Consider the following 17453-nt stretch of genomic DNA (forward strand, 5'->3'; position numbering starts at 1 on the left):
TTGCCTTTGAAGGTTTCCAAAAACGTGTAAATAACATTCACGGATTGTAATAGCGGTGGTAGACATGGTATGATACGTTTATCAATTGTTTTGAATTTATTAATAATATTGTTGTTATCGTATATTTAGAATATTATTAATGTTATTGTTAAACAATATGGGAGCTTCTAATCCACTCTTGGAATCGTAACTGCATCACGACAGGTGAACTGTGTGGCCACGTGTGGACCATGACAGACCTGGAGTATTTATCTGAGCGAGCGCTCCTGCAGAAACGCGTAGTTCCCCTTCGGTCGCATCGTGTCGACGCGTATCGTGGCGTGCCAAGTTGTCCCAACTTCCACCAGCCAGTTTCACAGCTGCGGCCAGGACGACGCTCGTGCAGTTGCCCTGACAACTCATATACGGCTCGAACACCTCATCTCAACCGGGAACCCGCAGTGTGCTTGTTGCGCATGTGACGTGAGCGGCCACCGCAACAACGGGAAGTCTCGGAGTGTCTAGTTGTCTTGTGGCTGTGGCTTCCTGGCCACAGTCGTTTCGAGTGGGCGGCGCAAGGCGATGAACCTCAAGTCAGCCCCGAGTTCTTGGCGGTGCGTTGTCTGGTCACGTCGACACAGACTAGATGCTATGACAAGCACGCCCGCGTCCCGGCTATCGCGATCCCGTGTTCCATGATGTCGATGAGATCACAAACCGGCTTGATCAGATACTCACGTGCCGACCACTGCCGCTCTCTTTGTATCACAATCGACCGGTTATAGTTACCGGCAGGCGGGTGGAGGAATGGACCTGTGTGGTTGCGGTCAAGATCGTCCAAATTTCACAAAACTGTGACGTGTGGAGGTGCAGCCACCCCCACGAACGGCAGTAATGTAGGTCGGGAAATCAACAGCCGTGACGACTCAATCACATGCCAGCGCGATGTGTTCCATCGCCGCGCCCATCATTCCCCGAATTGTGTATAGACGGGCATGCTAGAGCGCCCGTGGCCGTGGTCATGGGAACCTTTTATTCTGTCTGGATCTTCATGCGATGAATGGTACAATTGCTCTTGGTCTCTCGGCGACTGGCCTTACCGGTCGCTCGGGTATCTTAAAGAGCGACCTGAACGGGTCTGGAGTCGAGAAAGTGGAGGTGGACCTTCCAGTCACGTACCTTCTCCGGTACCTCGTCCACCATTACCGCGTTGCCGGCGGCGGAGACGACGAGGCATGCGCCTGCGGGACGCGTCGGAATGGCCGAGGCGTTCACGAGGCGCGGAAATTTCGACTCAGAAATCAAGATGAGAGTCAAACATCCATTTTGTGTGGCTAGAGCCAACGTTTGTTCGGCCGCTAATGCTGACATGGTGGAGGGCTCGGTATGCCCGGTCCGGCATCGAGGCTTGGCGTAGGCATTACTCTACGAGGATTTCCCCCGCGGGGGGCGCAAGGGTGTGGGCGGGGCACCTAACCTGCCGAAAGGATTTGGATTGTGGAGGGAGTGGCCGAGTGGAAGGCGACACGACGCGATGGGTCAGATGACAATCTCTGTGTGTGTGTGCTACTACGCGCCACAGTGCCACGCTTCTAACCCCACTCGGTCTATTTTCTCATGGCAGCGCGTAGGATGTGCAAACATTGAACAACCATGGGGCATGGGGGTGGACCGATTCGAATCTGCAGATTAGAAATCGTCAGCTGGGACCCCATGGCGCTGGGCTGGAGCCAGGGTCTGTCGGTGTCGCCCGAGTGGCGCGAGCAGTGGGCAGGATACCACACAGCGCGACACTCCGAGAACTACCGGGTCAACCACCGGCATGCACACGACCGCTCAGCGGAACGTTACGGATGTGTGCGGGAGCACGCGAGATATGCGCAGCAGCAGCTCTTCGAAAAGCTCGGTTGTAGCGTGCGTCTAAGTTGCAAGGGACAGTGCGGGATAGGGCGACATGGCCTCTGACGGTGACCGGCACGGTGTTCATCACGGCTTTGGAGCAGAGGGTTTAACAGCAGCTCTGTATCGATGCAATATGTCTACAAGGTTCAGGGAGCTGACAGGCTATATCCCTGGTAAACTGTGGACGCGCGCGCTTTGCCCACCGCTAGATGGGGTGCATATGGCGCGTACATTCGATAACTCTGGGCTCGTATTTTCGAAGAGTCGGGTGATGTCGGGCCAAAAATCATTAGATTTGACATCGTTTCCCTATCGTGCCAGGTCTGTTTGTGGCGACGGGCAGGCGACTACCTGATCCTTGATCGCCGTGGCTGATGGCTGTGCCAGTGCGGAGGTCTGTTATGGCATTGACGAGGCCGTTGAAGATGCTGTTTGGGCATGCATGGAGGGAGGGTTTGCTGGCAACAGATGGACGGTCATGCCTAGCAATGGGGGAGACCGGGACCACTGACTGTGTGTCTCGGTCAGTCTAATAGCCGTGCGATGTGTGGGAGGAAATTGCGCGTGGAGCGACCGGAGCGATAGCAGTCTGCAGAGGTCGTTCCTGACAAATTGTTCCACCCTTACCCGAGCAGAGGTGCGGGGGCGACTCGAGTCGCAATGCCTGCAATGCAGCTGGCTGCCCAAAGCGTGTGCAAGCAGCCGCGCCTCCACACCCACTGCTGCGCCTGGCGCCGGTGCGTGGGCGGTTCCGTGTCTGGTCTGGCCCCCCACAGAGGGAAACTGGTGGATCCAGAAGGCAAATGTCGGGTTACCCCTCCCACAGCTCCCCCTCTCCCCAGTCGTACTGTCACCAGCCCCAAGCAGTGTCGTCGTCCTCCTGCATACATTCCCCTATAAAGCTCCAACACCTCGTCACCATCCCAGTCCCCCCTCATGCTTCTTACTCGGGCTCCCGCCGCTCGCCACCTCCTCGCGTCTCGCCACACTCTTGTTCGCTCGACCACCCTTGCTACTACCCCGCTTTCAAACCCAACCCTCACGTTCAGTACGTCGTATAGTGACTATGCCCCACCCATTGTGGCCCTAGGTCATCGCTCGCACTCGCCCCTCTCCCCCTCTCCGCAACTTCTTCATATGCTCCACTGCCATTCTCCCCTTCGCACATTCTAACACCTCTCCAGACATGTCTACGTCGTCCAAGCTCGCCAACGGCTCTTCGGGCCCCACTCCTCCCCTCACCCCCAAGTCCAACTCGCTCGCTCTTCGTAAGTCCCGCTGCCAGCTCCACTCGGTACCTTCACCAAACTGACTCCTGTCCCCAGCCCTTGGCGCCTGCATTGAGCGTTCGCGCCCTCGTCTGAGCCGCGAGCAGTCGCTCCTGCGTCTCCAGTCGCAGCTCGACAACATGCCAACGCCGCTTCTCAAGCACGGCCTCCTCTCGCGCGTGCGCCGTGAGGACCCCGAGCTCTTCTTCTCGGCCATCCAGGCTGACCTCGTCAACCTGTAAGTATTTTTGGGGATTATGTGTGGCACGACGGTCATTGCTGACATCATACAACAGCGCCCCCATTGTGTACACCCCGACCGTCGGCGAGGCATGCCAGAAGTACTCCCAGGTGTACTCGGGCCCCGAGGGCTTGTATCTGTCCATTGACGACAAGGTGAGTCCCAAAGAGTGCAGAGGAGACTCGCACTGGCCCGTCAAGGTCGGCTGCTCACACCAACAATAGCCTCAGCTCCGTCAGGTGCTTTCGGAGTACGCCGCCACCGCCTCCCACCAGCCCCAGATCATTGTCGTGACCGATGGTTCGCGTATCCTTGGTCTTGGTGACCTTGGTATCGGTGGCATGGGCATTTCCGTCGGCAAGCTCAACCTCTACGTCGCTGGTGGTGGCATTGACCCCAGCGGCTGTCTCCCCGTTGTCCTTGAGTAAGTGTACACACGCACACAGCAAACGCCACCCGGGAATGTTGTTTTTCTGGTGGCGGGCCTGGACAATGCGAAAAAAGCGCGCTCGCGTGACGCCTCCAGAGCTGACCATTCTTTTTTAGCATGGGCACCAACACCGAGTCTATCCGTGACGACCCCCTGTATCTTGGTCTCCGCCGCCCCCGCGCCTCGCTGGAGGAGGCTACTTCATTTATGGACGAGTTCATGGCCGCCGCCGCCGACGTGTTCCCCAACACCGTTGTCCAGCACGAGGACTTGTGAGTTTTGTTTTCGAATTATCCACACATGATCGGCCCGAAATCCGGACCCGCGGATTTTATGGCGCCGTGATTACGGAGAGCTCGCACTGACGACACACACAGCTACTCGGAGGCTGCCTTTGCGTTCCTTGAGAAGTATCAGGACAAGTACAGGATGTTCAACGACGACATCCAGGGGTGAGTCTTGACGCCACCTCGTGATATCCCCGCGCGATCACCCATGTGCCTCGGCGCCGGGTTGTCCGGGAAGTGGAGGTCTGGCCACATTACGAATATCCTGAAGCTAACATCCGCAGTACTGGCTCGGTCATCCTTGGTGGTTTCGTCGCTGCCGCAAGGCGCGCGTCCGAGGCCTCGGGCAAGCCTCTCCAGGACCAGAAGGTTGTCTTCCTGGGTGGTGGTTCGGCTGCTGTTGGGTGAGTAACGAAGCGGCACTGCTGCAACACCAACTAACATGCCACAGTGTCGCCAAGGAGATGATGACCTTCTTCCGCATGCTTGGCTTCACCGAGGAGGAGGCCCGCAACCGCTTCTGGCTCATTGACACCAAGGGCCTCATCACCAACACCCGTTACGACGTTGTCGCCGGCAAGCTCGCCAGCCACAAGGAGTACTTTATCCGCAACGACACTGAGGGCAAGGAGTTCAAGACCCTCGCCGAGGTCGTCGAGTACGTCAAGCCCACTGCCCTCGTCGGTCTCTCGACCACCTACGGCGCCTTTGGCGAGGACGTTGTCCGCCGCATGGCCGACCTCAACCCCGCCCCCATCATCTTCCCCCTCTCCAACCCTACGTCCAAGTGCGAGCTTTCGTTCGAGGACGCCTTGAATTGGACCGACGGCAAGGTCCTCTTCGCCTCCGGTTCGCCATATGACCCCATCACCTACAAGGGCCAGCTCCGTGAGCCCGGACAAGGAGTAAGTACCAATCCCAAAACCACGCACATCCCTCCCAATCGAAAATGGAAACATATCGCGGAAAATAAAATCACCGAAGTGCCACTCGGTGAAATAAAATCACCGATGTGTCTTCCACCTTTCAACTCCATTTTCTCGTCTTTCCATGCGTCGTTTCGCTTCGTTTCGCGTGCTGATGCCCATTTCGAATAACTTCCTTGTGTTTCCCGGCATAGGCCTTGGTGCGCTGTTCTGCGGCGCGTCCAAGGTGACGGACTCGATGATTACGGGCTCTGCGATTGCTCTTTCGGAGGCTGTTGACGCGGACGAGGCGTCTACTGGTCTGCTGTACCCGCGCCTGACGCGTATCCGCGACGTGTCTGCGCAGGTTGCCGTGGGCGTTGTGCGCGCTGCGCAGAAGGCCGGTGTCGACACTGTGACCTCGCTGCGCGACATTTCGGACGACGAGCTGTTCGCGCAGATCAAGAAGGCCCAGTGGTCGCCCTACCAGAACGAGGGTGTTTCCACGTCGCGCCTCTAAGCAAAGACGACAGGCAGCAGCAACAAAAACAACAACCGTACCTCCTGGAACGTACAGGGAGGGAGGATGGACTCTCTATTATTGATACGAGGCAAAGTTGGAGGAGCGCGAGCGCGTAGGCGCCGTACTGTGTGTGGCACAGGTGTATAGCATGTTTAGTGCGATGTCATCGTATATTCATACCAACGAGCACGGCGAGCGCAGCGAGCACAGCGAGCACGAAGCGTATGAGCCGGCTTCAGGGCGCCGTGGTGACGCATCGGTGACACCAGGTGACGACACGAGGAATGGGTCTGAAGACGCATGGACAAGTTGCCGGACGCCTCCACTTTGCCACTTGACATTTCGCCAACCCTCAATTCCTCATCCACACCATCCACCATGTCCGACGACCTCAAGCCCTGCGACCTCGCCACGCTCAAGACGTTTGAGTTTGAGCGTGTCCTGTCAGAGAGTGCGTGTGCATCGGGTCTTATACCTGCTGCATCCATATACAGCACGCTGCATGGGTCCCTGGTGCTACGAACCCCGCTCACAACATAGGCACTGCGTCTGGCTCGGCATTCCTCCTCGGCACGCTCCACGGCGAGCCTGCCATCATTCACGTTCAGCGCACGGCACTGGACCCCGCGGCGGCGCCGGAGATAGTCCAGCGCGGCCTCGAGACGCTCAACGTGTTTCTCGACAACCGACCCGTGCGTCCCGCCGTCGATCAACACACGCTCCGTGACCAAACACCCACGCTGACCTCCGGCACAGTACTTTTCCGCGCACGCGCTCATCGCCCGCGGCGAGGACACGCTCCCGGACCTCGCGCTCAAGCTCATCTGGCCATGCACCGACGTCCACATTGCAAAGTACACTGCCCAGCCGCGCAAGCTCGTGAGCGAGACGCCCGAAGTCTACGCCAAGGTGGTCCAGCCGTTCATCGCCTCGTTCCCCGCCGAGCGCACTGCGTGGGTCGACGCCATCCTCAATGGCGAAAAGGAGGCCGAGCGCATCCTCCACCGTTCGTCTGGCGACCAAGGGTTCGTCCTCCTCCCAGACCTCAAGTGGGACGGCACGACGCTCGCCGCGCTGTACCTCACGGCGATTGCGCACGACGGCCGCATCAAGAGCATGCGCAACCTCACGCGCGCCCACCTCCCGCTTCTCCGCAAGATTCGCGCACAGGCGTACGAGACCGCGGGCGAAAAGTATGGTGTCGAGAGCGGCGACCTGCGTCTGTTTATCCACTACCAGCCGAGTTATTGTGAGTGGTCGAAAGTGCGGCGCCTCGGCGGCGCGCCTCTCCCACGGTGGTTTCGAACTCGTGTCCTGACCACACAACACCACAGACCACTTCCACGTCCATGTCGTCCACGTCAAACACGAGGTCATGGCGGGTATGGCCGTGGGGCAGGCACACATGCTCGAAGACGTCATCAACTGGGTGAGTCGACGAATTGCGAGATCCGTGGGGGAGGTTTCGGCGCCTAGTTGGTTTTGGCACCGCCACTGTGGCACCCACGTTTTGCTGTGGGGTGTGGGGCAATGCCTGTGTGGTTTTCTCATGGTTTCTCAATTTCAGAGATATCGTACCCCACACCAACACGCATTGCACACGGCCAGATTGTGTTTTTACACATGCATGTCCGAAGCGTCCCGAGGCCGAGGCTGTCGTGTGGTGTACGTACCGTGCGACTTGCTACCGTGCGAAACCGCCGCAAACCTCCCGCCGCAATCGCATCTCAGCCGCGATAGCGGTAGACACCGATAAAGCCCCTCTTGATAACAAACGTTCCGAAAATCACCGTCGGTCGCTGACAACATGTCCCAGCTCGAGCTTTCGCCCGAGGACGGCCCGGCCCTTCCTGCGCGCATGACGTTTACGTACGCGCTCGGCGTCGAGCATGCGCTGTACAAGCTCATTGAGCCTACGCAGGACAAGTAAGCCCGACAACGGCGGGGGCAAGTTGAGTCCTCCGTAGCGGACCCGCCGTCGGCACCGGCGGAGTGTACAGAGCTTGGTCAGAAGCGGGGAGTCGGCTACAGGCGACACTGTTGATAGAACTGTTTAGAGGCACCACGCGCGTGCGGCCTGGGAGAACGACCTTCTCTCGGGCCTATTGTCGATAGACAATTACAGCCACAACCGCTCGGATACACTGCCCATACCGGCAGTTTCACCACCACTGCGGTAGCGTCATGCATGCCATGGCACAAGTGTGTTACACGTACACGTCCATCTATACGCGACGCACTAAGCCGCTACCTGCCAGGCGGACTTGCAAAATGGACGATGCGTGCCCCCTCCGAGCGAGGATATCGCCGCTCATCGGAGGTTTGTACGCCGCCAACCCCGATTTGCGGACAACCCCGCCACAGGCGTGTGGCCGCTAGATGTGCAGTCGGAATCGTTCCGCGCAGCAGTCACAGAAACCTTCGTGCTCGTACCACTGCGGAGGGGAAGTTGCCTTGCTCCGGACGGACTTGCGGGCGGGTCCACGGCGGGACGATATTTGGCATCGGTCGGGACGTGTGCCTTTACTTTTACAGTAGGCTGTCCCGTATCTCCCTTACCGACGCACCGGGCACTCCGACGTCGGCACCCGGGGCAGATACTAGGCGTAGCCACCTCGTCAGCGTGTCAGCGCCAGCAAAGGCTGTGTCGGGGTCACCGGAGGGCCGGTATCGGGGATGATCGTCGCCAGAGTCCGTTTCCACCGCGTCGCGGTGGACCAAGGGGGGTGCCGATGCTCCAATACTTAAGTCACGCAGACAAGAAGAGGTCTGAGGGTAGTCGTACGCTCGTGGTAGATTGTCAATCGCGGAGATGGGTCGGACGTTGGAAACGTATCTGCCTGCCGGGACGTTTGTGCTTGGGACCATTAACCCGTGCTTGCGCTCGCCTGTGGCTATTCCGGCTTCTGCGCCCACCCAGCAGGCTCGCATGACCCCTCCCCGTCATCAGAAGAGCCAAAACATGCTCACACCCCCACCACGCTATTTATCCATATTTTTTATCAATTAAACATACACCTCACGTTAACACCACACTGCTGATCTTGCTCACGTGATTCGGCCGCTTAGCTCAGCTGGTTAGAGCATCGTACTAATACCCAGAAGCCCTTGGGCCTTGGTTACTAGTCCATGCGGAGGTCGGCAGTTCGATCCTGTCAGTGGTCATGAGGCGTCTCTTCGATGAGAAGAGTTGCTATCCTTTTGCTGGGGACGATGGCGGAGATGATGATCAAGAGGAGGATGGACGGATGGAAGGAAGGTTCGGCCGGCTTTGGGCGTATTCTCCGGAAACTCGAATCTCAGAAGGCTAGGTTGGCTCGCGGAGTCTGCCGGGTTTCTTGTGGCACCGCTCCTGTGTTGTTGGTCTGGCGCCGACACCCTTATGCTTATGCTCATCCCCAAGGGTCCCTCGCGATTCGACTCCACCAATCCTCACCGATGAGATCGACCTCGGCGAAAAGGGTACTTGCCGGTTATGCGATGGACACTGACTCGCGGGGGAGCGTTGCTCTGGGGTGCAGTACGCTAGAGACGTCTAGCAGTCTCAGTCTGGTCGTCTTGTCGGTTTCGCCGTTCAGCATGGCACCACCAGCCACCAGCGGACCAAGAGGGGAGAGAGAGGAGAGAGGAGTATACCGTTCGACCGTTCGACCTAGAGCTCGTTGTCAGTTCGGACACAGCCACGGCTGGCGGAAGAGAGTACGCTATGCCTGATGCCTGGACAAAAGACATGGATATGACACATGAACGCGTCCATACGTCGCGATCGACGCTGTGACGGTCACGCACCTTGCGGGTGCCGGGTGCTGGGTGCCAGGTTCGGGAGAGTACGCAGGTGTGGCAGTTTGCGGAGATTTGTTTCGATTAAACCGGGCCAACGACATGAAGAAGGCTGAGCACGCGCCGGCGTATAGCGGGACGTGTTAAGGGAGAGAGGGTGGTTGTAGTATGTATGCGGGGCAGAGGGCAAGGTCTGCCATCTTTGACACTGAGTTCGGACCGATGGTGCAAGGAAAACGCAATGGACTGACTGACGAAACGGTGTGCTCTTTCGGTACTGGCGTTTGACGGCCGGGCTTGACTGCGGCATGGCCGCTTGTCCCAGGACATGGTATACATTACCAAGTACCGTACTGTTCATGTGCATGTGGATAGACAAGGCACGTTCAATCCGGCCCATTGTTACAGAGTGAGAAGCGAGTTCTGCGTGACTGGTGCCGATCCGGACGAGGCGTACCCCCAGTCGAGCCGACTTGCGTATGTACTTTCATCCCGAGCCGACCGGCTTGGGCCGCTATGAACTGCGTATACATAGTGCGACAAGAGGTGTAAAGAGCATGGCTCCTCCAATTCGTGTAGTCCATGTCTACGCAAGTGACTAGGTGACTCGATTCCCGCGTCCTCGTCCTGCAAGTACGCCGCCACTACTACATACACTCGCTCAGGTGGAATCTTCCGCACCGCTCGAACAAGGTTGACGGCCCGCCCTCGTGCCGCACAGGGAGCACACCCGGGCGTGCCGATCGCTGTAGCGAGTACGAGTACGAGTCCGAACATGACTGAGCAACATGGCTGAGCCGCGGCTACCGCACAGGAATAACGCACGATGGAGAGGGCGGTGGTGATGCGGCGTGCGGACAGTACAGTACGTTCTTGGGAGCAGCTGTGCAACTCTATACGACGACTGGAACAACCGTGTTAGGTTGGTGCTGTAACGCATCCACATGTCAGTAATGCGCCATTGCTGTCGTACGCGTACCTCTATACTGCGGCGTACTGGCAAACAGTAACGCTCCCTGGCCGACGACGTCTCATCTTCATTAATGGAGAGTTACGCGGCCGGGACATTAGATAGCAATAGCTGGAATCCATGCTGGAATCCGATGCGAGGCATCAGGGGCGGCTCGATGCTTGTGTCAACGGCAGGACAAGGAGAAATGAGTGGTCTGGATATCATGCTTTTCTTTGTCCAGTGTCGCAGGCGGAGGCGAATGTGCATATAGGGATGGGATGCCGGTCAGATCCGTTAGAGGCTTGTGCCCGGTTGGGAGACAATGCTGTCGAAGTGCCACTGGCGATCATGATCTGCCGCAGTGGCGCTGGCAGGCAATGTCCAGCATTGGCAATGTCATATCCTTGTGCGGTACTTGTCATGTATTCCGGCTGTGACGACATGTGCTTGGACGGCCACGCCGAACGCGTCGTTTCTGTACCCCCCAGACGACAATGGGGATATTGCTCCTGGAGTCAGACACTGGTGGTCCCGATACATACGGTCCGTTCCCGCCGTCTGTGTAGGACCAGCTTCATGGTAAGGGGAAAGGGGGGAAGTGTTTGCAGCCGAACAGGACTGCAGACGCAACATGCCATGGTCCCGCAGAGTTTGCGCGGAGGTATGAGTGGTTTAATGTATCACTTCGTCAACCCCTCTTGTCTCCATGTCTCCTTGTGTCCGTCTCCATGTCTCCTTGTGTCCGTCTCCATGTCTCCTTGTGTCTCCATTACAATGTCCGCTGGTGGTGGATGTTTCACTCCAGATGATACATTACTCGGATGCGTGACGGCGGGAAAGACGAAACTGATACCTGCCGGCTTCAAGGCAATGTATGAACTGAACAGTACATGACCACAGCCGCATCCCCTGGGTACTATGCATGGAGTACCCCTCGAGGGGCAAAGTCATGTCCATATCGCTCCCGGAACTGTCCCCACTGTCACAGGTGGACTGGGGTGGCAGATAGCACCGCATGTCGCACACCGCGCCGCTGCACGCAGAGCGAAGCCGCCTCATTAAACCCACAAAAACACTCGTGTGCAGAACCCGACGGACCGTGGCCGGAAACCTTACCTCCCCTATCCCAGCATCTCTGACAGCACGGTCGGACAACAAGAACACGGACCGGGTTAGGTATGGTTTTGGTTATCCAGAACCGCTCCCTTTCTCTCGTAAGTTTTGCGTAGGCCAGTGCCGGTGATCCACAGCGTGAACGAGCGTAGCGAGGGTAGGTAGGCTGACGTGCCACAGAGTCGCCTGGGTGTCTGCAGGCATAGTTAGCTGTACACTACGCTCGTACTCGCCCCATACTGCTTTCGAGTCTGCCGCCCCACTACGCGTGGGTACGGGCGCCTTTGGGAGGCTCCGACGGCTCCGTGGTTACGGCTTGTGGCTACGGCTCGTGGCTGGTGGCTACGAGCGGCGTACTGGACGCGGGTGAGGCGTGGACCCGACGCCCATTGCAGAGCCACGCCGGTAGCCAGCCAAGAGCTTGCGCAGCGCCCAGCCGAACGGCTCAGCTGGAACCTGTTCACGACTACGTCAACGACAGTAACCCAGCCGGACGACCGCGGAGCGTGCAGGCGCACACGGCATGGACAATGACGATGGGTGTGGGCGTGGCTCCCTCTCCCTCGCTGCGCTCCCACTTGCCACCGACGCGTTCTCTCGTACACCGCTCACGTATCCGCACTGAGCAGGTGGGACACGAGCCACCGGAAGCAGCATGTCCCCGCAGGCCCATCACGTAGTGTACCAAAGAGGAGACTGATTCCTGGCAAGAGCCAGGCGGAATAACGCCCTGCTGAAAATCACCGGCGGGCGGTGCCACGCTGGCTGGCGCGGGAGGGACGCGTCACGACGCGTCCCTCGTTTCCTCCGTGACCCTCGCTCGTCCTCATTCAGCAGGTGGCAGGTCTGGGAGGGGCAACTGCGCGTCATTAGTCTACACCGCGCAGTTCTCTCTCGCTCTCCTATCTCATGCAGCCAGGTTGAGCACGTTATCGGGGGGAACAGCCGCACGTGCATGGAACGAATGCCAACCCTCCCAAGCTCCCAGACGATAGAACGAAGATCAGACAACCCACCCGCGTCCGGGATCTCGTGATCCCGGCCGTTGGTCCGGTCCTCGCTAGTACAGTACCCCGTATCATCCATCCCCCCCCTGACGGCTGACAGCTGACTAGCTGCAATGCGTTTTACCGTTGGAGGGGGCCCGGAGGCCTTGGATCCTTGGGAGGTAAACAACCCCAAAACAAGGCCCTATCCAGAAAAAGAAATCAGGCAGCCAAGGAAGGATCCAAGGATCCAAAGGACACGCGCGCGTCGAATTCAGTACGCCCGGGTTCTGAAAAGGAAAAAGGAAAAGGAAAAAAGAAAAGGAAATGAAACGCGCCGCCCTGCTGTAATGCGGGGGCGCAGGCGCGCGTACACAGTTACACGGGGGCCGCCCGTGTGTGTGTGTGTGGGCGTGTGTGTGGCGGAATTGTCCATGCATACGCCTCCCTGCTGTCCTGCGACTGACAGGTCGAGCGGCAGAGATCAGCGAGGTCGCAGACAGATCTAGAGAGCACGGGCACACCGCGTACCGTGCAGCGCGCAGTACGGTACGCAGTGCAGGTACAGTACAGGCTACGCATGCTACGCAGCGTGCTTTAATTATACACCACACCACACACAGCAAGAGCGCAAGCATGAGCCGCCCGCGCGCCTCCGTCGTCACCATTTTACGGCGGGTGAATGCACGTTTTAACGCGCGTTCTGCCTCTGCCCGGACAAAGGAAAGAAGCGCCGATGACGACGAGGAGACACAAGAAAAGGACGGACAACGGTGGGGGTGCCTTGTTCGCGGCGTTCCCGCATCCTGGGCCTCTGCTGTACTGCTGCTGCATGCTGGATATGTTGGATCTTGGGTGTGCACATGGTTGACCGCCGCGCGGGACCGGACGGGCTGGAGGCTTTTTTACTATTTGTGCGGATCGGGAAACATGATGTGGAGGAACCCAGACAGCTGCAGACGTACTGTATGTACATGCAGACAGAGAGACCCAAAAGGTACAACGGGTACAACACCACACCCATGTGGTGCCTGCTGCCTGCCCCAAGTGTGCGCTCGTCCAGTGTCTTTCCGCTTCTGGGTAGTGGTTGGCATGGTTGGGCTCTGGTAGCTCCAGGGGGGTTCGTTGGAGCAGGTCACAGTTGGTGTTGTACTGTACAGGACTGTCACCGCCCAAGCGGGCGAGGAGGAGCGCAAGAGGGAAGGAAGCTAGGAAGCCAAGCAAGACATTTCTCTGGGCGTGTGGCATCTGTGGGCAGAGACGAATGGCCAGAATAGGCGACGACTGCCGTTCCACCAGCACCACCCACCATGGCCACTGCACACTTGTGAGTGCCCCAAATCAACAAACCAGCTGTGCAGGGAAAAGCAGTGCTGTAGTGTATAGTATTTGCTGGCGCATCGGACCAAACAAGCAATAGACACAAACATGAGACACAAGACACACACAGAAATGGCCCCTCTTCCCTTTCCATGCCCCGCATGCCCACGCGCCCACCCTCAAGACGCGTCCAACGCCTCATCAACAAAGGGGGGGCACACGGCCCATTGAAAGAAAAGAGACAGAATAAGGAGGCCGAATTCATACAAGTTGGTGGGTCAAAAAGGTGGTGTGACGCGTTCGGGCGGGGGGGGGCGTGGGCGGGCGGGAGGCGAGGAGAGGAGAGGGAGAGGGACCCTTAAAGGGACACACGCAACCAGGCTCCGGAATAGGGGAGGACACACACCCTGACAAGAGGACGTGCGACGACGGGCGGGCGGGCGACAGGGCGGCGGCGGCGGGGGGGGGGCTCGTGTGCGCTGGCTGGGGATGGGCCCTCTCCCTCTGCTCTCCCGCCTCTCTCTCCCTCTCTCTCCCTGTGCGGGCGGGCGGAGAGACGACGGGGACGCGTCTTTGTCTTTCTTTCTCTCGTCTCTTTCCTCTCTCTCCCGTCTCTCTCTCTCCTGGTCATATCCCCTCACATCCACATCCACCTCTCCTTCTTGTTGTTTGTCTCTCTCCCACACCACACACATTCTACCCCCGTCGCTTCACATTCTCGCCCACAGAGAGAGCCCTGGTGGTGTTATATCTGCACCCCCGCAACCTTTTGGGCTCGTCGAAACTCCCCCCCGTCACTCTCCCCTCCTCCCACCATCACGCTTGCCCCCTCTTGTCCTCATCTCGTTCAATCCTCCGCCAATCCATCCACCGCATCCATCCACGCACAGATTATATCCCTCTCTGCTCGTGCTTCCTTTTCGCCGTCATCGCATCCTCTTCTTCTTCTTCGTTTGCTCTCCTCTTTTCCTTTCTTCCAGGTTGCTGTACTTTCGACATCCCAGTTCATCCATGCGCGCGTAACAACCCTCATAACCCAACCCACTCCACCCATACACGCCCCCTTGTTCCACCACCACCGCGCGCGCGCGACTGTCGCATCCAACCCACCTCGCAACCCGGCTGTCCTACCTGCTTCTCTGGTAGAAGCTTCCAGCACACCCGACCCTCCCAAAACACACACGCCGTTTAAAACCACCACAACACTTCACACCTTTGCCCACAATGTCCTTGACCGCCGCCGAGAACGAGCACCGCTGGACAGGCGCAACGGTGCGCGCAGCTGGCACCGAGCAGGTCTCGGCCCTTCTGCCGCCCCGCACGCCCGAACAGCGCACCGTCCTGGGCAAGGCGCGTGCATACCAGTGCTACTGCGGCACAAACGTCGTGGACAAGAGTGACAGCTACTGCTCTCAAAGTGAGTCCCGTGCACATTATGTATATTGGCCTGCAGCCTCCTCCGGAGCCACCCCGTAGCCACCACGGGATGGCGTTGCCCCCCCAGCTTCTAGCTTCTTTTCGCTTCCCCATCGCATCGCCATCGCACCATCGCCACACCCACATCATGTACCCCCGCGCGCCTTATTGTACCCCTTTGCCACCACCCATTTGCTAACCACCCACTCTTCCCAGACTGCGCGCGCAACGACGCCTTTTCGTCTCTCACACACACCCGCGGAGCCTCTATCGGACGCGGCCTGGCGGACGCACTCAAGGCCCACCAGCAGCTCCTCCAGGAGCCCTTTGACGACGAGGCATCATCCCGTCGCATGGCGCGGACCGACCACCGCCGTGAAGAGAGGCGCGAGGAGCGGCGCCGGCGCCGCCCCGACCCCACCACCGACGGCGGCAACCTCTCGCCAGTCTCTTTCCGCGCTTCCTCTGCCCTCTCCAACCTCTCACCATCTCGCGTCCCGGAACTCGTGTCCTCGCACTCGCGCAACACGTCCAACGCGTCCAGCATCTTTTCGTTGGCGTCGGGCGGGTCGCTCTCGCGTAACCCATCCACCTCGTCGTCGCGACACCCCAACGCGGCTTCGATGCTCATTGACGACGCCATCATGGAGGATGACGGCGAGGACCTCGACATTGGCTCCCACCGCTCCACCCTCAAGGCTCAGTCTCGCCGGCGCAACCACGCAAGCTCGCCCAAGCTCACAGTCGCTACCGACATGAGGGTGCACGACATGCTCGACGAGCTCATCAACATGGAGCAGGACTTCCGCGTCTCAGAATCGCCCGAGCCAGAGTTTGAGGAGAGGCTGGCTTCACCCTCTACCCCCATCCAGTTTACGCCTCTTCACAACCGTCCTCCCCGCACACCTTCACCCGTGCTTGGTGGTCAGCCCAGCATGCCCCCGCCCGCTCCCAACGCGCCAGACCGCCGCAGCTCGCTTGTCCACTCGCGTCCCTCCAGTGGGTTTGTTCACCAGTCGTCCCTGTCCGAGTCCCACACGGCTCTGTATCTCGCCACGGCCTCGCCCATGCCATCCAAGAACAGCCGCCACCGTCGTTCAGCGTCGCCCAAATTCAGTGTCCGCCGCAGCATCTCGTTCACACCGTCGGCTGCTGGCCCTGCGTTCGCGCGCGCTCCTCGCAGCCGCTTGGACTCGCCCAACGTCACTCCAGTCCACCGCAGGCATGTCACCCCGACTGCCCACCACCCCGCAATGGACGGCTGGCGCTTCCCCACATCCAACAACGTCACCCCCACGCGCCCCGCCTTTTCAACCCCAGGCGAGCCGGCCTCACCTATCCAGCCTTCCCTTCTTTGGCCCGACGAGAACGCAGACCTCGGACCAGCGTGGTCGCCGGGCCGCACCATTAGGGCTCCTACCACCCACATTTCTCCTCCTCGTTCGGCCCTCCGCCTGGGCGACCTGATTCGCTCAGGCAGCACCAACGACATCGACATGGATGATTCGGACGACCGCTCCGCCACCATCCGTGGATCCATCCTCATGGCCCCCGTGCCCCCATTCGCACAGCGCGGGTGGTAAACCAACCATCTACACCACACAAAAAATACTTGTACATCAACGCACTACCCCTCATCCTTGTATCCCACCTGGTCGCGAGCCCGCCACGTAGGAAACCGCTTGCCCTCGGGCTCTAGGTCGGTCCTCGTCACGGCTCGTGACCCACACCAGCACATCATGTCCACACCAACAGCATAAACCTGTACAATCCATAACCCCAATCCCCGTATGCAGCATCTAGTAGCCCATAACCCACGGATCCACGCACCAGGACCACATGCCCATATGTCTCCACTAATGCCTCGCGCCTGGACTGCTCACTCGCGCGCCACGGTGGACCTGTGTTTAGGAACTACGCTAAGTATGTACCCCGCACCGCGCGCCAGAACGAAGTCGTGGGATCCGGGGGGGCTCATACTTCTCCGTCCGGGTATACACCTGGCCGCTTGCGCGTACTCTAGGTTTTGTCTTCGCAGGTGGGTCAGGTCAGGTGGGAGCGGCGGCCGGCCCAGAAGCAGCCAGCCAAGCCTCGAGGACGACGCCTAGGCGCGACGGTGGGGACGGTGGGGACGCGTGAGAAACAACAGCCCGAGACACAGCGTCGTGCGTGTGTGCGTGTGCGCGTGATCGTGCGCGCAAAGCTACAGTATTAAGCTAAGCTCTGTGATCTGTGGCGAACGTGGCAACGTCCGCCAAACCTTGAGAGCGCCTCCGGCTTCCAGACCCTCCAGACCTTTGATACCACAGAGGCACAGAGGAGCCCCAGTCGCGTCCCCCCGGCCCCCCCGC

At 59.1% G+C, this 17453-nt stretch overlaps 3 protein-coding genes and 1 non-coding gene across 4 annotated transcripts; all 4 read left to right on the forward strand.

Moving 5' to 3' along the window:
• Positions 1 to 3067: 3067 nt before the first annotated feature.
• EHS24_008089 (uncharacterized protein) lies at positions 3068 to 5532 on the forward strand (the record flags this gene model as incomplete). The annotated part of the gene is made up of 9 exons (XM_028623415.1): positions 3068 to 3149; positions 3207 to 3387; positions 3446 to 3545; positions 3615 to 3814; positions 3937 to 4092; positions 4198 to 4272; positions 4392 to 4511; positions 4559 to 5012; positions 5260 to 5532. 9 exons carry the CDS (start codon positions 3068 to 3070, stop codon positions 5530 to 5532), a joined length of 1641 nt encoding a protein of 546 aa, XP_028476348.1.
• A 381-nt stretch (positions 5533 to 5913) lies between these two features.
• Positions 5914 to 7502, forward strand: EHS24_008090 (uncharacterized protein; the record flags this gene model as incomplete). The annotated part of the gene is made up of 6 exons (XM_028623416.1): positions 5914 to 5986; positions 6076 to 6227; positions 6292 to 6784; positions 6870 to 6964; positions 7352 to 7404; positions 7457 to 7502. The coding sequence occupies 6 exons, from the start codon at positions 5914 to 5916 to the stop codon at positions 7500 to 7502; spliced, it is 912 nt and encodes a 303-aa protein (XP_028476349.1).
• Positions 7503 to 8594: 1092 nt separating this feature from the next.
• Positions 8595 to 8700, forward strand: EHS24_008091. Its single transcript has one exon. It is a non-coding gene; the product is annotated as a tRNA-Ile (tRNA).
• Positions 8701 to 14910: 6210 nt separating this feature from the next.
• Positions 14911 to 16685, forward strand: EHS24_008092 (uncharacterized protein; the record flags this gene model as incomplete). The annotated part of the gene is made up of 2 exons (XM_028623417.1): positions 14911 to 15103; positions 15319 to 16685. 2 exons carry the CDS (start codon positions 14911 to 14913, stop codon positions 16683 to 16685), a joined length of 1560 nt encoding a protein of 519 aa, XP_028476350.1.
• Between the last annotated feature and the right edge of the window lie 768 nt (positions 16686 to 17453).

This window comes from Apiotrichum porosum, assembly GCF_003942205.1.
Source record: "Apiotrichum porosum strain DSM 27194 chromosome Unknown scaffold_6, whole genome shotgun sequence".
Classification (NCBI taxonomy): Eukaryota; Fungi; Basidiomycota; class Tremellomycetes; order Trichosporonales; family Trichosporonaceae; genus Apiotrichum; species Apiotrichum porosum.